This window comes from Pieris rapae, chromosome 9, assembly GCF_905147795.1.
Source record: "Pieris rapae chromosome 9, ilPieRapa1.1, whole genome shotgun sequence".
Taxonomy (NCBI): Eukaryota; Metazoa; Arthropoda; class Insecta; order Lepidoptera; family Pieridae; genus Pieris; species Pieris rapae.
The window spans coordinates 1908110-1929466 of record NC_059517.1 but is presented as its reverse complement, the minus strand read 5'-3'; the positions used below and the strand labels follow the sequence as shown (position 1 = coordinate 1929466).

The following is a 21357-nucleotide window of genomic DNA, read 5'->3' as shown; positions in this document are numbered from 1 at the left end:
AATATCAAACGTATGTGCACCGCTAAGGGCTCACACATACAATGCGTGATCCCATCAAGGTAATTTGAAGGAAAGCGAAACCGTTTTACTTTCCACTAACATCAGACACATATAGGTTAATAATTTCACTTTCATGACCTTGCTAGGGCGTAGTGAAAAAGTAAAAGTTATCGCTGTAGGCATACATTAAACAATTATTTAAGTACCTCTAATAAAATTGCTAATTGGAACTTACAACAGTAATTTGTATCTAATTTTAAAATACATACATAAAGAAGATACAGTTTAGTTTAGCCGTGTTTTAAGGAGGGATATGTATTCTGCTGATCACCAATCATGAAGCGATGGTTTACAGCCAAGACAAGACAAAATAAATTATTGAGGAAATCAGCAATATTTGAAAACATAGAATACAATATCTATGTTTTATTTTATTCTTTTGTATATGATTTTGATTCTTGACTTTTGGTTTAGTTTGACAGTTAATCCAATTTTAGATAATTTATGGTTGTTCTGATGGGAATAGACTGCCTAGTATATTATATTCATTAAATTTTCAAAACTTTAAAAGCAAGTATAACTTTTTGGTTGACACTGTACTTTAACTCATGCACGATTTTTAATCATATCGTAAATGTAATGTATCACCAAGGTGTATTTCGTTTTCGTTGCATTATGTAATACTTATTATAATATTTAGTTTTTTTTGTATCAATACGTAACTCAAAAAGCTCGAGAGAAATTCTATAGAATTGCAAAATTGAGCTTCCAAAAAAGGAAATGTATTCAAAGCACAAAAGTTTACTTATATCCTGGGACCGTGTTACTCAATGACGGAGTTTGCTTTTCTATCTTGTTAGGCAGTTTCCGATCTCTCTTGTAAGCTTTTATAATAAACTTTCTGACATCCTATCTCATACAATAAACAAACTGGACCGGAGCTTATCCTACTTATGTATATCTTTATATTATCATTTATTTATCAAAGAGGATGGAAAGTTTCATAAAAAAACGCTTCGAGAATTATTATTTTTTTCTGTCTGCTTTGTCCCTTAAGTTTAAATGTTTACCGTCACCCATATCCACAACACCAGGTTTGCAAGTGCGTTGCCGGGTTTTAAAGTAGAGCATTCTCGTAATGGTTTGGAAAATACATGAAACATTTTATTGTTCAACATGGTACATTATTTTGTATTGCTAGAAGTCTTCATTCAAATAACATCTTTGTAAGGTATTTTAATTCACTTGAAAGCAGTAGACACTTAGCTGCAAAAGTTACGAGTCAATCTTTTACGTGAACAGGCATTAAACATTGTTTATCGCGTTTCGAATAGTCCGGAAAAGTTCGTACTGAATGTTTTAACATATTAGTATGAATAATTAGTAGCTGTATGAACGTAATATTTAGGAGTTTTGCTGCATTTAACATCTGGTAAGCTTCTAGTCTATTACATAAAAAATGTATTCGGAAAATCGACAGTGAATATCACGAAATCACTGTATTAAAAATCTCAAATACAAAGCGCATAGGTTATGTATAAATTTAGTGCCATTGTTATATTTGATTTGGCAATAATTTAAAACCATTCAAATCAGTTATTCATTCCGTTGTCAAAATTGCTGTTTATGTCAGCTCGTAGAGTTGCAAATTATGCTTAAATATCGAATGTTTGCATTCGAAATTCGAAATACAATATAGTTGTTATTGTTCGATATTTGGTAATGTCTCAGCCTAAGTCAATGTGGTTAATGATAAATAGCCTAAGAACCAGACCCTTGAGTGTTTATCAAGATACATGTGTCCTACGTGATATATTATCCCATCAACAAGCTCATTACTCCGTGTTACAACGGACATATGTAGGGATAAACCTTTGCCTTCGTAAATTTAACAATGTTGTTTACGAGAATTGTATAGTGAACGGTTGCTACTTGTGGTGACTGGTCGAACTTGAATTCGTGTAAGCGGTGATGTTAGTTATTTCGTCTATGTATTTGTTTTTCCAACGAGAATGTAAGGGCATGCACCTATTTCACCATGCCTCCTGCTGATAGAGGATCTTTGACAATCTGAGACAAATCTTTGTTTTTAATTTATTATATTATTTTTATTTAACTTATGCCATCTATATGGAACATGGTGTAATGGTTGCAGCTCCTTACAAACGTTGTGTAGAACAAAAAAACCGGGCTTTTAAAAGAGTTGCGGACAGTTTATTGCCAGTTCTTCTTTTCTGTTCTACACCCTTAAGTTGAGAACAATAAATTAAAAGTTATAAAAATTTAATGTATGTTTCGGCAGTATCACTTAACATCTGATGAGTAACCTGCTCGTTTGCGCCGTGATTTATGAAACAAATTCTTATGATAATTTCAAAAGTAATACATTAAAAAAGATCAGATCGAGCCCTAAACAAAAGCATAAAAACCTATGCTAGTTTTCCAATAATAACTCATCTTAGTCATACTATTTATCTGAAGTTCCGAGAAAAAATATAGGCCAAGGCGCATCGTGCGTTGGCGTCACAAGATAATATTCGCTACTTTGCTACGTGCTTACTGCCATACGTGCTTAAGATTCCCTTTATGATTTCAGTTCTAATATCTTACGTCTATATTTTTTATATTAACTAGTACGAAGAATGTTAGAAAACGTAAAATTTGAAATTGGAATTTTATTTATTTATTTATTTGATTTATTTACGGATTAAGGAATATCATGTATTTTAAGAAATCCTGTCCTTTGGACGTTCAAAATTTATTTGACTAGATCGGTTATTTTTTATTTCGAAAAATGTATTCAACACTACTACCGAACAAATAACCTAACAAATAATGTTTTAAGTACAAAGTTTACAGCTCGTGCTCTTATATCGCAATGCGGAGAATATTAGATGCGGATGAGACTCATTTCTTAAGAATTATAAATAAATATGTGATATGATCTATGTATTAAAATGGAGGATAGAGGCAAAATAACGCACATGGCCAAGAACCGATGGGCTAAATAATTTTATGAAAGGATTCGAATTTATAATCTATGAAATATTGCGTGTCCAGTGAATATTCAAATTTCACGTTTTCTAACATTTTTGGGGACATATCTGCCGCACGAAACAATACACGCGACAGAGTCAAATTAACAAATCTCTTTCTTCGTTTCTCTTTCACTATGAATAATTAGAGCTTTGTTAAGCCTGTACATATTTAAATAACACTTTTACTCACACAGCCTGTTTCGTATTATATTTAACCTATATTGTGTTTTACGGATAAAAAAGCTTAATGGGATATTAAGCTTTTTTATCAACATTTATACGGTTTAAGTGATGTAAAATTTTTATATGCAAGATAACATAATTAAGCATTTTTGAGCTTTTACGCTATTCATACGATACTTTCCTTGACTTATAATTTTAAAATTACGTATTGGAAGCTTATTCTTCAGCGTTGAACAGCTTTGGCTATTCCATTTTGTAGAAAAATATATTATTGTAAAGCAACGTTATCTTTATTTCTGGACATATATAAATATATACATATAACGAATTAAAAAAAATACAATGATTAGTGTAAGTGCGTGGTCGTGTGCATAAATCTTGGTTACACAAGAATATATTGTTGTGTTTCTATAAACACAATTTGATTCGCCAAGTATTAGCCCTACAAAACGATAGGTACAGTCAGCACACATAACCGTAAAAAGACAAATAATGTATGTCGAGACTTTATATAATATTAAAAATTAACACTTTCGCGAAATAGAAAATCGTAGTTCATTAATTAACACGCATGACGATGAGCAATTAGTACGTCACGCTTTCAAGTTCAGACCCTAGCGAAGTGCTAGGTAATTACAGCTAGTTCACGAATGTATTTTATTTAAAACGTTAAATATATTTTTATATTGAAAAAAAATTATCATCTAGATGCGATTAGGAAAAAGTATTACTGAAAGAAAAGTCCGAACCCTATATCTAAATATATAAAACAAGTTAGTTAAACCACTTATAACTCAAGATCGGCTGGACCGATGTTAGTTATGTCTTTTTGGTGTATTTTTCTCCGACAACAAATTAATTAATTTTATAAATGCAAACAGCATGTGGTGCCATCTGTTGACAAAATTACACATCATTTTACATCGAATTCGTGTCAATTCAAGAAATTCCGATTTTTAGGTGAATGAAGAGATGCATAACAATGATTTTTATCATAAATGTCGATGTAATTTTTAATAAATTGTATCTATGATTTTAAATAATAGAGCCCTCCGAAATAGAGTCCATGGGCGGCATACTATTTGAACTTGACACAAAATATGTTTCAAGTTCAATGGGGCGACCACGTTTCTGCCTTAAACATCTCAGTACCGACATCTATGCCATTTAAAAGCTTTGTTGTCATTGTGTATTATAATATTATTTGTATCTTTCAGATTATTTTCCTAACATTGAATTATAACATATTGTTGTCATAAATTGATACTTTTATAATTTTAACTTCAAATTCTTTTTATCGAGTATTTATGATATTTCTATTATGTTTCATTCTGAATTTTTAAACAAAAAAAAACTTGGCGATTAAATAAAGTGGTGGAGAGTTTAATGCCAGTTCAACTCCTACCGTCTACGCCCTTGATTTGAGAACTGCCTTAATGTAAAATTAGAAGCAATTAATGTATATTTATTTTGTTTTACGGCTGTGTACATTGTGTTACCTATATGACTAAATGATTTTTGAATTTGAATAAATAAATAATCTAATTATTCTAAGTACACGAAGTAAAGAGACTTAGGTGAGTGTGAGTTTCTATGAATTAAGTACGAAAAGTAGAAGTGCAGTATGCTTACTGTAAAATTGCTCACCGGATGCCGCTCTGGGCGCGGCGCGGACCGGCAGCACCGCGATAAGCGCCACTGTCCACCACCATGACATCACAACCACACCTGAAACCAATAATAATAATAATAATATATTTATTTTCTCACAAAAACATATACAATAATTGTCATTCTTCTTTGGAGCACTGCTATTGCTTAAGTGAGACTGATGCCTGTTAAAGGTTGTGCACCTGTGTTACAGGTCATCAGGCCTCCACCACTTCGGATCGACAAAATGATTATATGTAAAGAATAGACAATTATATTAATTATAAGGAAACCACATGGTGTATGCGTGTGTGTTTGTGTATGTGTGTGTCTGCGTATGTGTGTGTTCTGAATAATTGACGTCAAAATGAAACATAATCAGCACATTACAAAATCTTTCTTTCCCTTTGCGTTTTCTTAATGTCCGTTAACAAACATTGAAATGTTATTTATGTCTTGAAAAAACGGCATCGATGGTAGTATTATATTTTGTTGTTTTTATTTCTTATCCCTAGGAAAAAAAAGCCTACATTACGAGGTGTTCCCAGGCGGTCACCCATCCAAGGACTGACCTAGCCCGACGTTGCTTAACTTCGGTGATCGGTCGAGAACCGGTGAATTACAACAACTATAGCAAAAAGTGGCTTGACAACTTTTCGTAAGATTGATTTCCGTCTAGCCTCTTCTCACAACGCGCGATAAGGAACTTCGTTCCAAAAATATATAAGGTCACATTTAACAAAGGTTATGACGTAAATATATATTTATGCCACAGAAAACGAAATTTTAAAAGTCAATGCCAGTTACCCCAGAGCTGCCTATTTTCTTATAAGTCTAAAAATACAGTAAAAGTTTAGTCACTATGCTTTTAAAAAATAAATAAATATGTGTTTATTGATAATAACATAATAATGTATAAGACTTGGGAACCAATATAAGTAATCATACCTATGTTCCCAGCTGTTCTATAACTAACTTAATAGTTAATACCATATTCAAATCATGTACAGTTTACGTTTAAAAATAAAATCTCATGGTTCCTGTAGTAATAGTAGTTCATCACAAAGTCACTGTTTTATTTTATTCACTTTACCGGTATAAGATTTTAAATAATAAAATCGCCCCTTTCACATTCATATATTTAATGCTGTGTTCTCTTATTAGTGCAATAAAATGTAAATAAATTATAATGCACAGTCATTAAACAATAGAAAATCGGCACAAAAATCACAACATCTTTCACACCTATACCAAGCAATTATAGATAATCACGAAGCGCCAAAGATTTATTCACCTTATTCAAATGCCTATATTTCTTGTCCCACTTTACGTATCGGGTATTTTGCTATTAGAGTGGAGCGATAAAGTCGAAAGCACCTGCGAATACTGAATACTTACCAAGTGATAAGGTGGGATTACTTTATATAACTAGGACAAGGAAAACATTTGTGTAGATTGTAGTGTGTGCACGTGTAGATTTATTTGACATACGAATTATTACGTAACAAATGACAAAAGGTATATTGATAGATAGATTAGTTCGGCAATTCCCACGCTTAATCACTTAGCTATAGATTGACTTTAGTATCACATAGTAGTTGATGGTTAGTTATTTTGTGAAATAGACAATTTAATTGCACGCCGTCCGCACCTATCTGGGCCAAACATTGGTTACAAATTGTAAAGCTTGTTTCTTTATTCTTTCCCATTTATGCCTGATTTTGTTGGATATAAAAAAAATAAAGAATGTAATTCCCGTCACCTCAGTTGTATACAATGTGAATGAAAACGAAACATTTTTGATTTTGACTCTTTAAAGTTCCCATATAACTTTGCAAACATTTAAAAAATAAAACAAAAGAATCACACACAGGAACACGGTAATCTTAATTTCAATATTATTAATAAAATACCACAATAGAAGAGTATAATGGTCGTAGGACCCTCACGAATAACAAAGATATAATCCAATTTCGGTCCTCAAAAGGAAAATATTTGGAATGCCAACCCGAATAACGTATACCTAAAATCGATACCCTAAAAACCGCAGAACTTTCCCAACAATATCGTATTAAAGAATATGTCAAAGCTGGTTTGCCAAAAACCTATTTTCCTTTGAATATTACCCTTAAGTTCGCAAAGTTAGCGAAATAAAATTATTCTTAAGGTCCAATCCAATTTCAAAGGCTCCGAAATTTGTTTTACAAGTTCATCGGATATTTGTAAGTTGGAAGGCACCCATTTCGATCACATTACTCGTGTAGTGTGTATAAGTAACGTATACGAATACTTAATAGAATTTCAGGAAAATTTTAGAGAAACAAAATAGATATAGCATTTTCTTCTATTCCTATTTTATTTTTATACATACAATACGTAGCTTTAAATTGTACAGTATAATATATATATGTATATATATATATATATATATATTGTATACATATATATATATATATAGCAAGAATAAAAGAAAAAAATGAGATTTGATATACTTGTATAATACTTTATTAGACGTGTATAATACATTAAATACATAGCATATATCACGTGTGAAATTACTAAAAAAAGCTGAAAATTGAACGTGCTGACAGTTCTGACACTCGGTTTTATATTACAAAAGGTGAAAGTCCGGATTTCATCACAAGTGAAACATGCACAGTATGTCCCATATCAAAGTTCGGTAATACCAATAAACTTTTCGACGAGTCTTCTAAATACGCGGATATCACTTTAGAGACCATAAAATATATACAACAATAAAACTATACTAAAGATTTACGAAAGAAAAAATCCATAGTAAAATTAGTGTGTGTACTTATGTACACGCGTTAAAAGTTATACTTCTTTGGGTAGTACTGTGCTGTTGGGTTATACTCTAACAAGATAAAAATCTTTTCACAAATCTTATTCTACGTTTGTTGAAAAAACGACACTAACGGTCAAAGATATTTAATACATTTAAAATTTTATTATAACGAATTATCTAGTTAAATATCACAAAAAATAAGTTTATTTTAATTAAATGAAAACAAAAATAAATTCATGTAGGTAACATAATGTACACTTTTGAACGTCAACAAAGAAATATATATTGAATGTTTATAATTTTACATTTACTGCCAGTTCAAATAATATCACAAAACATCTAAAATGTTGACTATAGCTAATGTACGTACGCACGTAAATGATCAGTATGCACTTGCACCTGATATTGCAGGTATCCATGGGTAAGATTCAGACAGATTCAGACACAGACGAGATTTAGTTCTAAGTCTACCTAACGTCAAAAATGTAGTAGGTTTTCGACATACATGAGTCATAGTTTAACCCCAGAAGCACTTAGAGTTAAGTTACCTGCCAACTGATTTGCATATAATTTTCACCAATAATGTAGGCATAGCTCTGCCGTGACGTTTTATGATAAGTAATGTTTACATTTCTTTACAGCGTTTATTTTAAAATAAGATAATTTCCTTAGGGTTTTCTGTAGCGACAGTCATCGATAAATTACAAGTCATACAAACCCTCTGAGATATTCAAACTAAACATGAAGGTAACATTGACACTTCATGTTCACTTCAAAACTTAAGAGATATCGAGTTGGTTTGACATTGATATCATTTATTTCAAATTGGCGACAAAACGAAAATGTATCATGTATCAACTCCAATATTCTATAAAAAGTATAAATATGGCCTTTAAACATTTATTTAATAAATACATTGAGTTTCTTTATATGGGCATGAAAATTCTTTTTCAGTTTTAGTTTTTATCCGTACGGACGGATTTTATTAGCACGGGCTAAAAGCATTAAGTGAATGCAGAATGAAAGCAGTCCACGTACAGCATAGCTATGCTATACTCATTTCAGCCTGTCAAAAAGTATGTTAATGTGTAGATATGGATAGGAATTAAATACAAACAGCGCGGCCAACTCTGCTCTTGTATGATAAAGCAATTATTAGTCATGTTTGTTTAATTAACGCAAACATTCAACCATTGTTTCCACAAACACAACATGTTTTAATGAAATAAAAACTGAAAGACACATTAAGGGTCTGTTTCACAATGTCCGTATAAGTTCCAAATAAGCTATTTATTACTTATTGGTAGGATAAACACTAGTATTGCGTATCACGACTGTCAGGTAGCGCGAAATTTCTTCGAAACTTTTATCTTCCGAATAATTTATGTGATGCATAGCTATTTGGTACTTTATCCATACATTGTGAAACAGACCCTAAGACTTGTACATATTTACTTCCATCCCTATAACAAAACTTTCCATCATACTTGAATGGCGTACATCAGATTATCTCGTCAAATCCCGGGTCAAAAGCTTGTACATTAACGTTAAATTAACGTCTAGCTGTGCTTATTAAAGCTCTCGCACACGTTATCCTAACAATCTTTACGCGTGAATGGAGAAAGGTGGTATATAGGGTATTGCAGTTTAAATTACTCGTAAGTAGGTTGTATTATATACTTTTACTTGGCTTGTTTATATTATTTATTTATTAACACTGCGTTGCGTAAATAAATATAATACAACAGACATAAGAAAATAAACTAGTAACTGGCTTATCGCTTTCGACCTGTTCCAGGCAACCATTGTGAGACGTTTTTTTTAAAAGATAGGATAAGGTAAGCACAAGAAATGCAAACATATATAAGATATATTAATTATTTGTACAAAACTAATGGAACAAAAACACGTAAACAGCGAAGAGGACAATCAAAAGAAAAAACTGTAAAGTAAAAGTGCACATGAATCACGATAATTTCAGATCTTTTAGTACGAAAGTTAATGGATACGATTTGGACAGGTAATGCTTGTGCAGTGAGATTTAAAGGAAGATAGAGATGGAGCTAAGCGAAAAGGGACGGGCAGTGTAAGTATTTCATAGCTGCAGATACCTTAAAGGATTCCAGGAAAGGAAGAGTTACTTCCTCTAGAGATGGGATTTCTAGGATATAATTTTCGGAAGAGCGTAAGCTATATTTGGGTATATATTCTGTAATTTTATCCTATAACCCCCAGATTAAGGTTTATAACCTGGCATGTAAATTTTTTATACACGTAAAAAATTCAAAACTACGTCTTACAAGCATAAAAATAATATAGAGGATTTAATTATGATTTATAAATAGATAATTCATTAATTATTAAACTGGGTTTTTATTTTTAGTTATTAGTTATGTACAGGTACAGCATGCACAGATGCTAAGATCATACAGTGAAAATAAAACAATTAAGATAGAGAAGAAGACCTTTATTTAGTGTTCCAAACGGCCCATTCTTGTCTTTACCAAGTAGCTACTATTAACGATTTTTATATGAAAATTGCAAAAGAAATGATAATTCGCTTGGTCTAAATCTAATTAAGGTGGCGAATGGTGGACAGCCATGTGAACTAATTAACGTAGGGTATTAATGGTGATACATAGGCCATGCATCACCATTACCTCTATTACCGACAATAAAGGTATTATAGCCTTTACTAAGTACAGTACACGGTTTAAAAAGGAACTAATGATTATAGCTAAGTCTTAATTTTTTTTATTCTAGAAAAACTTTTCCGGCTCGTCGCCAATCCGACTCGTATGATGGATATAAATTCGGACACAACTTGTCAAAACGTCACTCCAAGCATCCCCAGACTCCCTGTCTATTACCATATGTCAATCAACTACAGTCCTCTAATCAACTCTATCATAAATCAAAGAGAAATACGGAGTAATAGCAACTTAATTATACTATCATAGTGCTGATTACGCGGCAATCAAGTATAAATTGATTGAGCCGACAAATGAAATCTCGCAGTCATGAATCGTAGTTATCAATCAACAAACACTGGCAATAATCCATCATTGAATTGAAAACGCAGCAGAAAATTTGCTCCGTTTCAAATCGAATGTAGACTCTATGTTTGAAGTGGCGAGCAATTCTAATTTCAAATAATCGCTCTGATTAAGCCATGAAGTGGATTTCGGAGCATAGATTAACTGTCTATGGATTCGATATCTATGTTTGAATTTAGCAAATGTCTTTTTAACTTTTTGAAAATACAGAATCAAAACAATTGAAGAATACGGTTCTGTCAATAGTGTCTCTTAAATTAACACATTTCTAAAATAATATTTGGTGTTAAGTTAGTAACTGCCGACGACTTGTTGTCTCATCGCGGTAGAATCCTCTTTAAAAGCTAAACTAAACAGTCGAGTATTCAACATTAGTTTGTCTTTGAATAATAAAAATGTGATCTTAATGGTAGATACATTAATTTACTTTTTAACCAAGGATAATAAAAGGAGTGTAATCTATGTTAATAAACACAAATTGAGCTGTGTTGACCTAGTGGCTCCAGCATGAGATTCATCCCTGAGGTCCAAAGTTCGATTCCCGGCTGCATCAATGGGCTTTCTTATGATGGAATAAAAAAACAGCTTGCCTTTTGATGGCGTGTGTTAAAGGAGGCTGTTAACTTTTTTGAATATTCGTTTGACTAATAAATAATGATCATGAAACAGGAACAGAATTTTTTTATTTATTTATTTGTTGAACGCAAAATTTATATTAAAATTAATTTTTTAACTTAAATAGGTCCAAAGTGTATCGTAAAAAATATGTGTCGACATGTTTTTGCTTTTATACTCATTATTGTGCCATGTAGTCATTACGTTAAGCAATTATCCAGGTTTACACTCCAGACTTTGTAGAAAATTAATTTAATGTTATTAAAACATTCGTTCTTGCTCTGAAGATATTGCAGAAAAGTGTTGAGCTGTAAAGCAACAGATACCAACAAAAAGATATTATTTAAAAATACAATTAAAATAGGCAACAATGTACACTTATAAACCACAAAAATACATATTAAATGCTTCTAATATTATATTTACTGCCAGTTCAAAGTTAGCCTCCCTCGGCATATAGGAGAGCGACATTTAAACGAGCATGACGAATGTCCTAGAAATGTGTATGAGATCAAAAACATTACATTGTGCTATAGGCATGAGGCCCAGGCATGTTTTAAAATTTTTTTACTGAATGTGTTCTTGTAAAGCCATAAAGTGGTACAAAAAGTAAAATAAACAGGAATATTTCGATAGATTGCAATTTATGTAATGAAAAATCCCCCAATAAGCTTTTACGTTACACAACGCCGCGAGCGTTTCATATACTTATAACTGATAAAACTATCGTAAAAGCAATATTAAACTCCGTTCAAACAGCAGGTGTCTATTAAAAGTAATAAAGAATCATTAATTGTGTACTTAACAGTAGCTGGACCATTAAGCTTAATTTAAATTGATACAAAGTAGTAGTAATATGTATCGATAAAATTACAATAAAATTATAGCAATAAACTGCTTTCGCTTTTATCCAGTTGCCATTACCAAAACGCACGACTTGTTTTATATCGAGCAGTTGAAAGTAAATGTTTATAACACCAATATAATTCATTTGAAAAATTCTTGATATTTTTTTTAAATTACACGATATGTAAGTAGACAAGCGATAGCTTGAGGATTTTTATTTAAGATCAAGTCTATTAGTTCAGGGCTATTAATTTTATTTAACTTTTTTTTTAAATTAGGTACTTGATTTTCTAGATCTTTAAATGTATTGTTGAAAACAATGTCATTTAATTTCATGATTAAAACAGATAAAAATTGTTTTCAATAAATTAGAACATAGATATTACATGTTTTATAAACGTACAACCCCCTAATAGAAGGCGTTCAGTAAATTGACAGATTTGCTAACGTGGAATTCAAATGGTTTCATTATTCATGAAACTGTATATAAAATTGCTGAAATGATTTATAATTAAAATATCACCACCTGCTTTAGTGTTTCATCGACAATATGCAGCACATTCTGTAAGAACTGTTCTGGCTTTTATATACGCATATATTTAATATACGCGAGCGCGGACATAGAACTTAGGGAAGCACCATTTACGCGTATTTTGGGCACCCTCAATATTATTGCATGTGAGATTGATATATTTAGTTGCACACTGCCTGAATCCACAAGAAATGCATAATTTATAATATGCTATTAAAAGTTGTAATCTAGTTTAGTGTATATGTAATATAATTCTCCGTTTAAGTCAATTTTTATTTTTCTGTTTTATTAGTAATACTGGAAAAAGTTTTTGAATATCTGAAACGCTAAATCGCCTGCATCAGCACATCCAGCATAGCTAAATTACAATTTCTAAAGATATTCTTTTCGTAGATATGTTTGGATATATGTTGTTGTATTATGTCAGCTGTATACCAAATAAATAAATAATTTAATGTAAGTTCTCTGCCATTGCAAAAATCGTATTGCAAAAAATATAGAATATATGTATTATAAACTCTTACCACTAAGATTAAGTTAAATGCATGTTTATTAAATAACATTCAGTATAAACCAGACCCCACAATTGAAAACAGTAAATAAATAAACAATTTCTTTTTCAAGAAAACAAGACGAACTACGTAAGATAGTCCAGAAATAAGCGAATCAATTTTCTTTGATAGCATTAATCTTTGACAAGAACTGGTTATATCGGCGACATGCATAACTAAACGTAATGTGCGAACGACGGAAGTTACACGATCTCTTGTAAGACCACAATAATTAATTCATCTCATTTTTATTCGCTATCTTTAAGTTAATTGACCTCTTGGATTTTTTTAATATAACAGGCGGGAAACAAAAAAATGGACACTCATATTGAAAAGGCTCGGTCCGTGGCCGGCCTATTAAGAATTAGCAAAATATACAGTTGCGCTCAAAATACTTCAGTTGGCTATATAGTGTGTTAGGCGGTTCTATATAGTGGTGGTGCACGCCAATCCACAAACTTGGTGGAAGAATTTTAATGAATTTGGTTTATATACACAAAACAATAAATTTAGATGAAAGGTGAATAAATATAGCTAAAGGAGCTCCTAACTCACATCTAGTTGCAGCTTATTAGCATCAAACACTTCATGCCGACACCATTTGACACACAAAGACATTTGTCAACACATAGAAAGCCGGCCCATTGATATGTCAACGTCAATCACTTGGGAAAGTTGAGACGGGCAAATTTACGCGTCAAAACTGCAACATATCTCGTTTTGGCTTTAAACCGCTAAATGCGTCTTCAGCGGAAATGGTAAAGGTAACAATTCTTAAAAGGCCGACAACGTACTCGCAAGCCCTCTGGCAGTGAGAGAAAAAACGTTAAGACTTCGTTTCCATATAATATAATATAATATAATATATATATATATATCTTTTCTTATTGTCAATCTTAAAAATATATGTCATACATATAGACGTGGTCCTATATACACGTCTTACATACAAAAAAAACGTATGACGTAAATTATTCTCGACTCCACTTGAACACACAAAAAATTTATCAAAATATGTCCAGCCGTTTGGGAGTTTCTTTGCTGCAGCTGTTTATTTGATGTTTGGATAAATAACCTAGCCTACTGCAGCGTCATCTGCCGGGCTGACTTGTAAATAAAAACAAAAAAAAACAGATTTTTTCAATTCAAATCAGTGCAGCCGTTTAAAAAGAGTTCAGAAATACACACGTACAGTACAATTATATATATAAAGATAAAGTATTATCAAGTTAATAATAATTCGGAAAACAAAACCTTTCATGTTTACACAAACAAGAAAATATTTAATCTGAAATTTATTCAATAAATCGTTACTTTTGAAGTATCCAGTCATTTGCAAACAGCCTCCGGCGCATTGACCCGAATAGCTGATAAAAGCCTTTGTGGGTTTATTTTATAGAGGCCATTTTATATATTAGGAATAGGGTAGCGAAAATGTCATGGCTGTTGTAAGCCTGTGACAGAAATACTATTTTAGTTTTATACGCTGCATTATCCAAATACTTTAATTGGATTTGTGACTTATAAATCAATATCAAATAGTACTTGTATAAATGGCGCCAACGCTGACAACCACAGATAAGTGGAAATGGGAATACGCAGCAGGAACAGTTTATACTTTATAGTCGTCGTAATCTTTTTACCGTAGTCTGTGTTTTTTTAGCTTCCACATGAAGAGAGTAAATAAAGTAATATAAAACTTCCATAAACTAAACACTAAAGAATATTGCATATCGTATAGAAATATTTTAATTTACTTTTTTGATAAAAATCGTCGTGAGAAGAGAATTATTTATTATCGAAAGCCGTAAAAGACATTTAAAGTAACCAACAATAAAAACTTATGTCTGAAAATGTTTGAAGAGTGTAGTAGAGTTAAGTATTACGAATTAAATCAATGATGAAACTCAATAAGTCAATGTTCCCAGTAAGTCGCCATATAAAGATATAACTAAACATAGTCATAGAAAGTTTCCTAACCAGTTTTCAGTATTCCTAAACTAAAAACTGTGCGGAATGAAGAGTTTGTAACGAAAGTAAGGTAGCTTTGACCGTATGTTATGTAAAGAGATCTTTAAAGAGTTTATTGAGTCTGCGTAATTCATAGACTATTTTCTCTCTCAAAACCACAAAACTACATCGCTTTTTGTTGTGGTCTATGACTTCCAAATTCAAATATTTTATTGATAAGGTTGAAAGCGCTATCAATAAAACAATATCTATTTTAGTAATTAATTCGTTTCATGTCAACATTTTTACTTTGTAAATATTTATTTACCACGAAAGTTTGGAAAATCTATTACTAAATATTTTTTACTGTGATCCCTGAAAATAAATAGAAAATCTTTTTATCGTGATATTACATCTTTCGATTCACGAAAATTCAACTCAATAAACCATTGCTTTGTTAACAGTTCACGTTTCGCTTTAATGCCCAATTTACTCGATAGAATTATGTTTAATTAATTAATTAAATCATTTCGGAGGCCAAGACACCTTTAGGGTCGTAGGCCAACGGAGTGAGTGAAAAATTATGAAATACATAATTAGTTACACTGCCAGAGCAACAAACATTTTTAAAGTAATTTTATTTTTGGATTTATGCACTTTTTATTATTAAATCAAAATTTCATGAAATAAGTAATTTTTCTCTAAAATATTCATTAATAAGAGAAGATAAAAATTGAATCACATTTTTTAGATACATCACTATTTCTTCTCTAGTTTAAGATTTATAAATTCAATTCATATGTCGTGCAGTATTGCCATATTAAGTTAAACGCTTGGACATTTTATGAGTTACCGATGAAATCTTGTCATAGACCTAAAATTGCTAGAAAAGTCATATTATCAAATAAGGAAATCTGAGAGAATATATCTGTGTATCAGTATTTTCTGTTACTAACGAAGAAATTTAATTAATTTTTAAAATAAATAGATAGTGATTCAACTCACGAGAATAGCTGTAACTTTACTAACCGAATTAATGCGTCACGTTATTTTTATGAAACATTAACAAATTTTATTCAGATACGACATTCCTTTTTCTAAAATAAAATCACGATTTATATAAATTAATTTATTGCAAATCTTATTAACAATCACAGGCTGTAAGACAAGGTTTAATATAGCTACGTATTTCTATAGCTAAGTAATTGTTTATAATTAATCCAGGGACTGTTCTAGCCGTTCTTCATCTGTGGTCTATAAAAAGCTTCAAGCTTGTTATACGTATACGATAGACTGCAATCATTTCTTCGTGGAATAATTATATTTTTTTATATCGAATGGATTTATTATTAGGATGAAATAAAGCAATTTAAGTGCCTAGCTAGGGATGGGGAATTGGTACCGTATTACACTCTGTGCTCCAAAGAAAATCAAGACAGTTTTATTGCTTAATTGAACATCTCGTTCAGACGTAGGCGCAAAATAAAGGTCACACTAAGAAATATAATGCCACCATTGCTTAGTAATTGGCGTATTACAATAGATAATCCAGAGTTCAATTTCTGATGCAACAACTTTTTCGGACTGACGGGGCTGCGTAGCATTGAGGGCTCCACTCATACCGCAACCCGTCCAGAATGAGTGTTGGTGTGTTGTTGGCACAGTGAGGTTTAAGGGGCGTTTATGCGTAGTGAATTTTAAAAATCCAGGTTATGTGTGTATGTGATATCTATTAACAATAAACACTAGAAGCGAAATCTGTCTAAATAGCCTTTTTCTTTTTAATCGCATTTCATTAATGATTAAATTTATAGACTGAGAGACCACAGTCTGTTTTAATTAAGATCGTCAATTGCTTTTTTTTTGTTTCTTTTCTCAGCACAAACACAAATTACACGTGATAAAAATTTAAGTTAATGTTTTATTCAGTCTAGATTGTTACTTAGATTTGCGAAACAAAGCGTAATTTTTGAGAAATTTCTCAAAGAAATCGAAAGTTAAAATTCTATATTCTCACCATTAACACAGAGCAGATGAATTGAGAATAGAACGATATTGCACGGCAAGCATTTATTAATAAAATCTACAGCCTCCTATAAATTAGCCATACCATATATAGCCATCTTAATAATAATAATTCTTTCTTTTTTTTATAAAAAAACCATATTTACTTTAAAAGAAAGTGAACTAGCCCCGCCCCACATTAGGATTTCCCGTGTTGTGGGCCGCTCTTCAAATTGACAATAATTTCTACATAACGCTTACATTTTATACTATTGTTGCAAAATCAAAATATTTTCCGCTGCAACATAGGACAGGTTGTTTAAACGTATAAAATTTTGAATCGTTAGTGATAATTTTGTATTTAAAAAATTATTGAATTTGTACCAGAAAGAAACTATTGCATAAATTTTGAAATAAATCAGTGGCGCAACCTTTTCAGGTTCCGTCTCTGATTTCTGTAAGTGATCATCTTCTTGTGCCTCACAAACCCCTTCGACTTTTTGAGCCTAAGACAAGGTTTCCTCACGATGTTTTCCTTCACTGCTCCAGCCAATGTAAAATGTGCACATAGAAAGAAAGTCCATTGGTGCACAGCTCGGGACCGAAACTACGACGACAGGCCAACACTGGCTTTTAGTTACATTGGATATTTATTTATTTATTCACTAACAGACCATACATGGCCAGACACATACTTAAAATAAACTAAATAAATTTATAATGTAAAAAAGAAAATCTTTTCACGTGATTGCCAATATAATCCTTATTATATCGATAATTTTTTATAACCATACATGAATACCAGATCTACATATATTTAAAGTATGGCGAAGTGAAAGTATATCATTTCCTTGATTAAGTAGTAAAGTGTCGATTTTATTGCGAGTTTCGCGGGCTAGTATTACTGCTTCAATTATCGGAAATCGATATAGAAAGTTTCATTTCGCTAATTATTTTGTAATTGCTACTGGGTGACATTTTATGTGGTATTTAATTTCTAAATAACTAAACTCAGATAAAAAACAAGATTAATTAATACAAATTACGAATGCCATGTTATACACGTCGTCAATTATGTGATTTTGTTTAAACTCGTGTACAATTTCGAAGCTTTAGAACAAATAGAATGGAGGAATCTATATATCTAGGAATCGAACTCGATACCAGCGTCTTGATGTTTGAAGAGAAGCTTGACCAAGCTGCATTCTCTATATCCTATCCTTTCCATCTCTACGCCTGGCGTGCCAACAACACAGCGATTTTTAAAGCACTTCGTACAACCTCCTTGTGAAAGCTGCAAGTTGAGGTATTCCCGAACCGAACGCCTTAGGGTACTTCAAAAAACATCCATTTTGATTTTGTTTCCTATGGGGTAGAGACTCTTAGGCCGTGGGTTTACACAAGCGCTAATTAACGATTTACACCTGGTAGATAGTAACGGTGACCTGGTAGATAATACTCGCATATTGCCACTCGTACATTGCCACATGTACACTCGTATTTTTTTTAATTATCAATTTTTTATATTTTTATTAAGTTTAGAATAAAGTAATTACTGAATTAAAAAAAATTGTGTGTTAAATATAAATTATCTTTTACTCTGTAAAGTACAAAATAAAACGTTTTTGCGTTCGTTACGTACAAATTGTTCTATTCCAAATTAAGAGCCTATGTTTCACAAAGCTAAAAATATCGAAGTGACCCAGTTCTAAAAGTATGGACAGGCGCAGTTACCATTATGTTTTTACTGCTTTGTCCATTCGTTCTATATGCAAATGTAATGTAGGATGAAAATACACTATAAACGTAATGCGTAAATATTATACTATAATCTGTGGAAGTCGTAAAAGTCACACCAATACAAGACGTATTGCTGTGACTTTTGAAGTATATTTTACATAATTGGGACGTGGTGTTGCCCTCGTCAAAATACTTTAAATACGATAACTTATTTGTCAAAACAACTGTAAATTTGGGGACTGAAGAAAACTTCCTGGACTAATGTGGAACACATTAAATTGATTATTAGTAAAACTATTGTGTATAAATGTCAAATAAATAAAATTGAATTGAAAATGTCTGTAGTTCGCATAAAGACAGCAGCACCATAGACTATTTTGACAATATCAGTAATGAAAATTTTATAGACGTATATTATTGTCCTATGAAATAAACATTATACAGTTGGAAGTTTAACACATATAAGTGTTGAAACAACCCTACTGGTACAAATGTATATGTCGCAGTCAAATAGTTTAATTAGCCGTTCAATCAACAGTCGGACCTTTTAACTAATCGGCACCGTTTAACTAGCGGCCTGAACGATATTCAGCGGTAGCGTTTGTTGCTACATTTAATAAACTGGCTGGCTTTTAGAGAAAACTTGGCGATTAAAAGAGTGGCGGAGAGTTTATTGCTAGTTCTTCTCTTCATACACATATACATATATGTATTACTTTTTAATAAACATATATATTAAAAAAGTATGTGATTGAATAAAAATGTAGAATTGCGTAAGGAATAAACCAAATTGCAATATTTTCGAAACTCTTCCAAAATGGACCATAATTAAAATTAAATAATTCCATTAATTAAATGTGTATACCGTTCCAAGGATAACGTTATTAATATTTCAAAATTTATGGTAATAAAACTAGAATTTTAAAATTAATTTAATCAATTGATATATATTTAGCTAGTTTCGAAACTCGAAATTAAATACCATGCCTCTGACCCAATTTCCTTGACTGATTTCGCGATGTGTATCTGTTTTCTCAGAAATATTTTTTAATAATAAATATAAAACCTGCTTCGATATTATAGCCATTTAAATTATAACGATTAAAAGCAAGACCAAATTATCAATAAATATAATATTTATATGTATTTCTATTTAAATTACATTATATTTAAGTATATAAAAAAAACATATTATGTATAAGCTCGAGTGATTGTGTATTCATTTTTGTGTTATCGAATTTTAACATACTAATATAATATGTTACCTTCCAATGTCCCAATATTGGTTTACAGTGAATCGAAATCGGCAAAAAAAGAAATCCCAAGGATCTTTCAACAAAATGAAGATATTATTGCTTCGTGTGACCAGGCTGGAACTGGAAGGTCTCTCTCTAACGAAGAAGATCTTTTGAAGTAAATTGAATTATCGAACAAAAGTTATGCAAAACATCAACATGAGAACAGACAGCGTACCTGGGGCACGTGTTGCGCCATGGCGGCTACCACTTCCATTAAAATAAAATGGTTAAAATTCAGAGTAAGCGGTGTGTTTGTAGAAAGAAAAATCCATATCTTCGTAAGTTGACGATACTTGTGCTGGTGCATCTGGCTCAGGACCAGACACGCTTCTCAACACGGCCAAATAATCGAGTGGCGCCAAAAAGAAGGAAGAAGAAACAAACTTTAACTCAAAAACATACCACATACAAAGTCTGATCACATATTAAAAATATTCTACGTAAAAAATGCAGAAATTTGTCCATCCCGAAGATTTCTAACATTGGTTAGTTCAGTTTAAATTAATATGAATTTAAAATGATTGATGGTTTCACAGATTTATAGCGCATATTAATCTCGGCACGGAATATATAACAACGGCTTCAAGGAAAGGCTGTAATGTGATAATTCAAGAAGAGAGATGACTTTCGATGTCAACAATTTGTAAGTACAATATCGGCGTTACTGAGCGTGCATTTTTAAAAGGCCGGCAACACAGTCGCGTTGTGAGTGTGGGCGGCGGGTATCACTGAAAATTAGATGGTAAAATATACTTATAATTGGTAAATATGTTTTTAATAAGATAAATATTAGCCGTAAATTGTGAGCACAATGTAATATATTGTAAAGGCGAATGTAACGAAAGCTTTTAATTACTAACTTTCACTGACTTGCTTGAATTTACTCCGTTCGCAAAATCGTAAGATGTATTTATATGGGAACAATAAAGTATTATATTATATTATTATACTATTATATTATGAATATAGCAAAAATAAAAACTATGGATTGCCTTGGAGGGGTCTTTTACTCGTCCATATTTATACTACTGTATTTATAATAATATATAAAGAATATAGCTAAATAAGTTGTAAGGCCTATACAACGA

General features: G+C 31.6%; 1 protein-coding gene across 2 annotated transcripts in view; it reads right to left on the bottom strand.

Annotated features, from left to right (window-relative positions):
- LOC111001954 (serine proteinase stubble) overlaps positions 1 to 21357 on the bottom strand; it is an 85580-nt gene that overhangs the window by 28909 nt on the left and 35314 nt on the right. Inside the window, exon 3 of one of the 2 annotated variants that reach the window (XM_022272035.2) lies at positions 4854 to 4949. In XM_022272035.2, the coding sequence (XP_022127727.2) occupies positions 4854 to 4949 (96 nt within the window). The remainder of the gene's footprint in view (positions 1 to 4853; positions 4950 to 21357) is intronic. The other variant, XM_022272036.2, reaches the window with a different exon arrangement.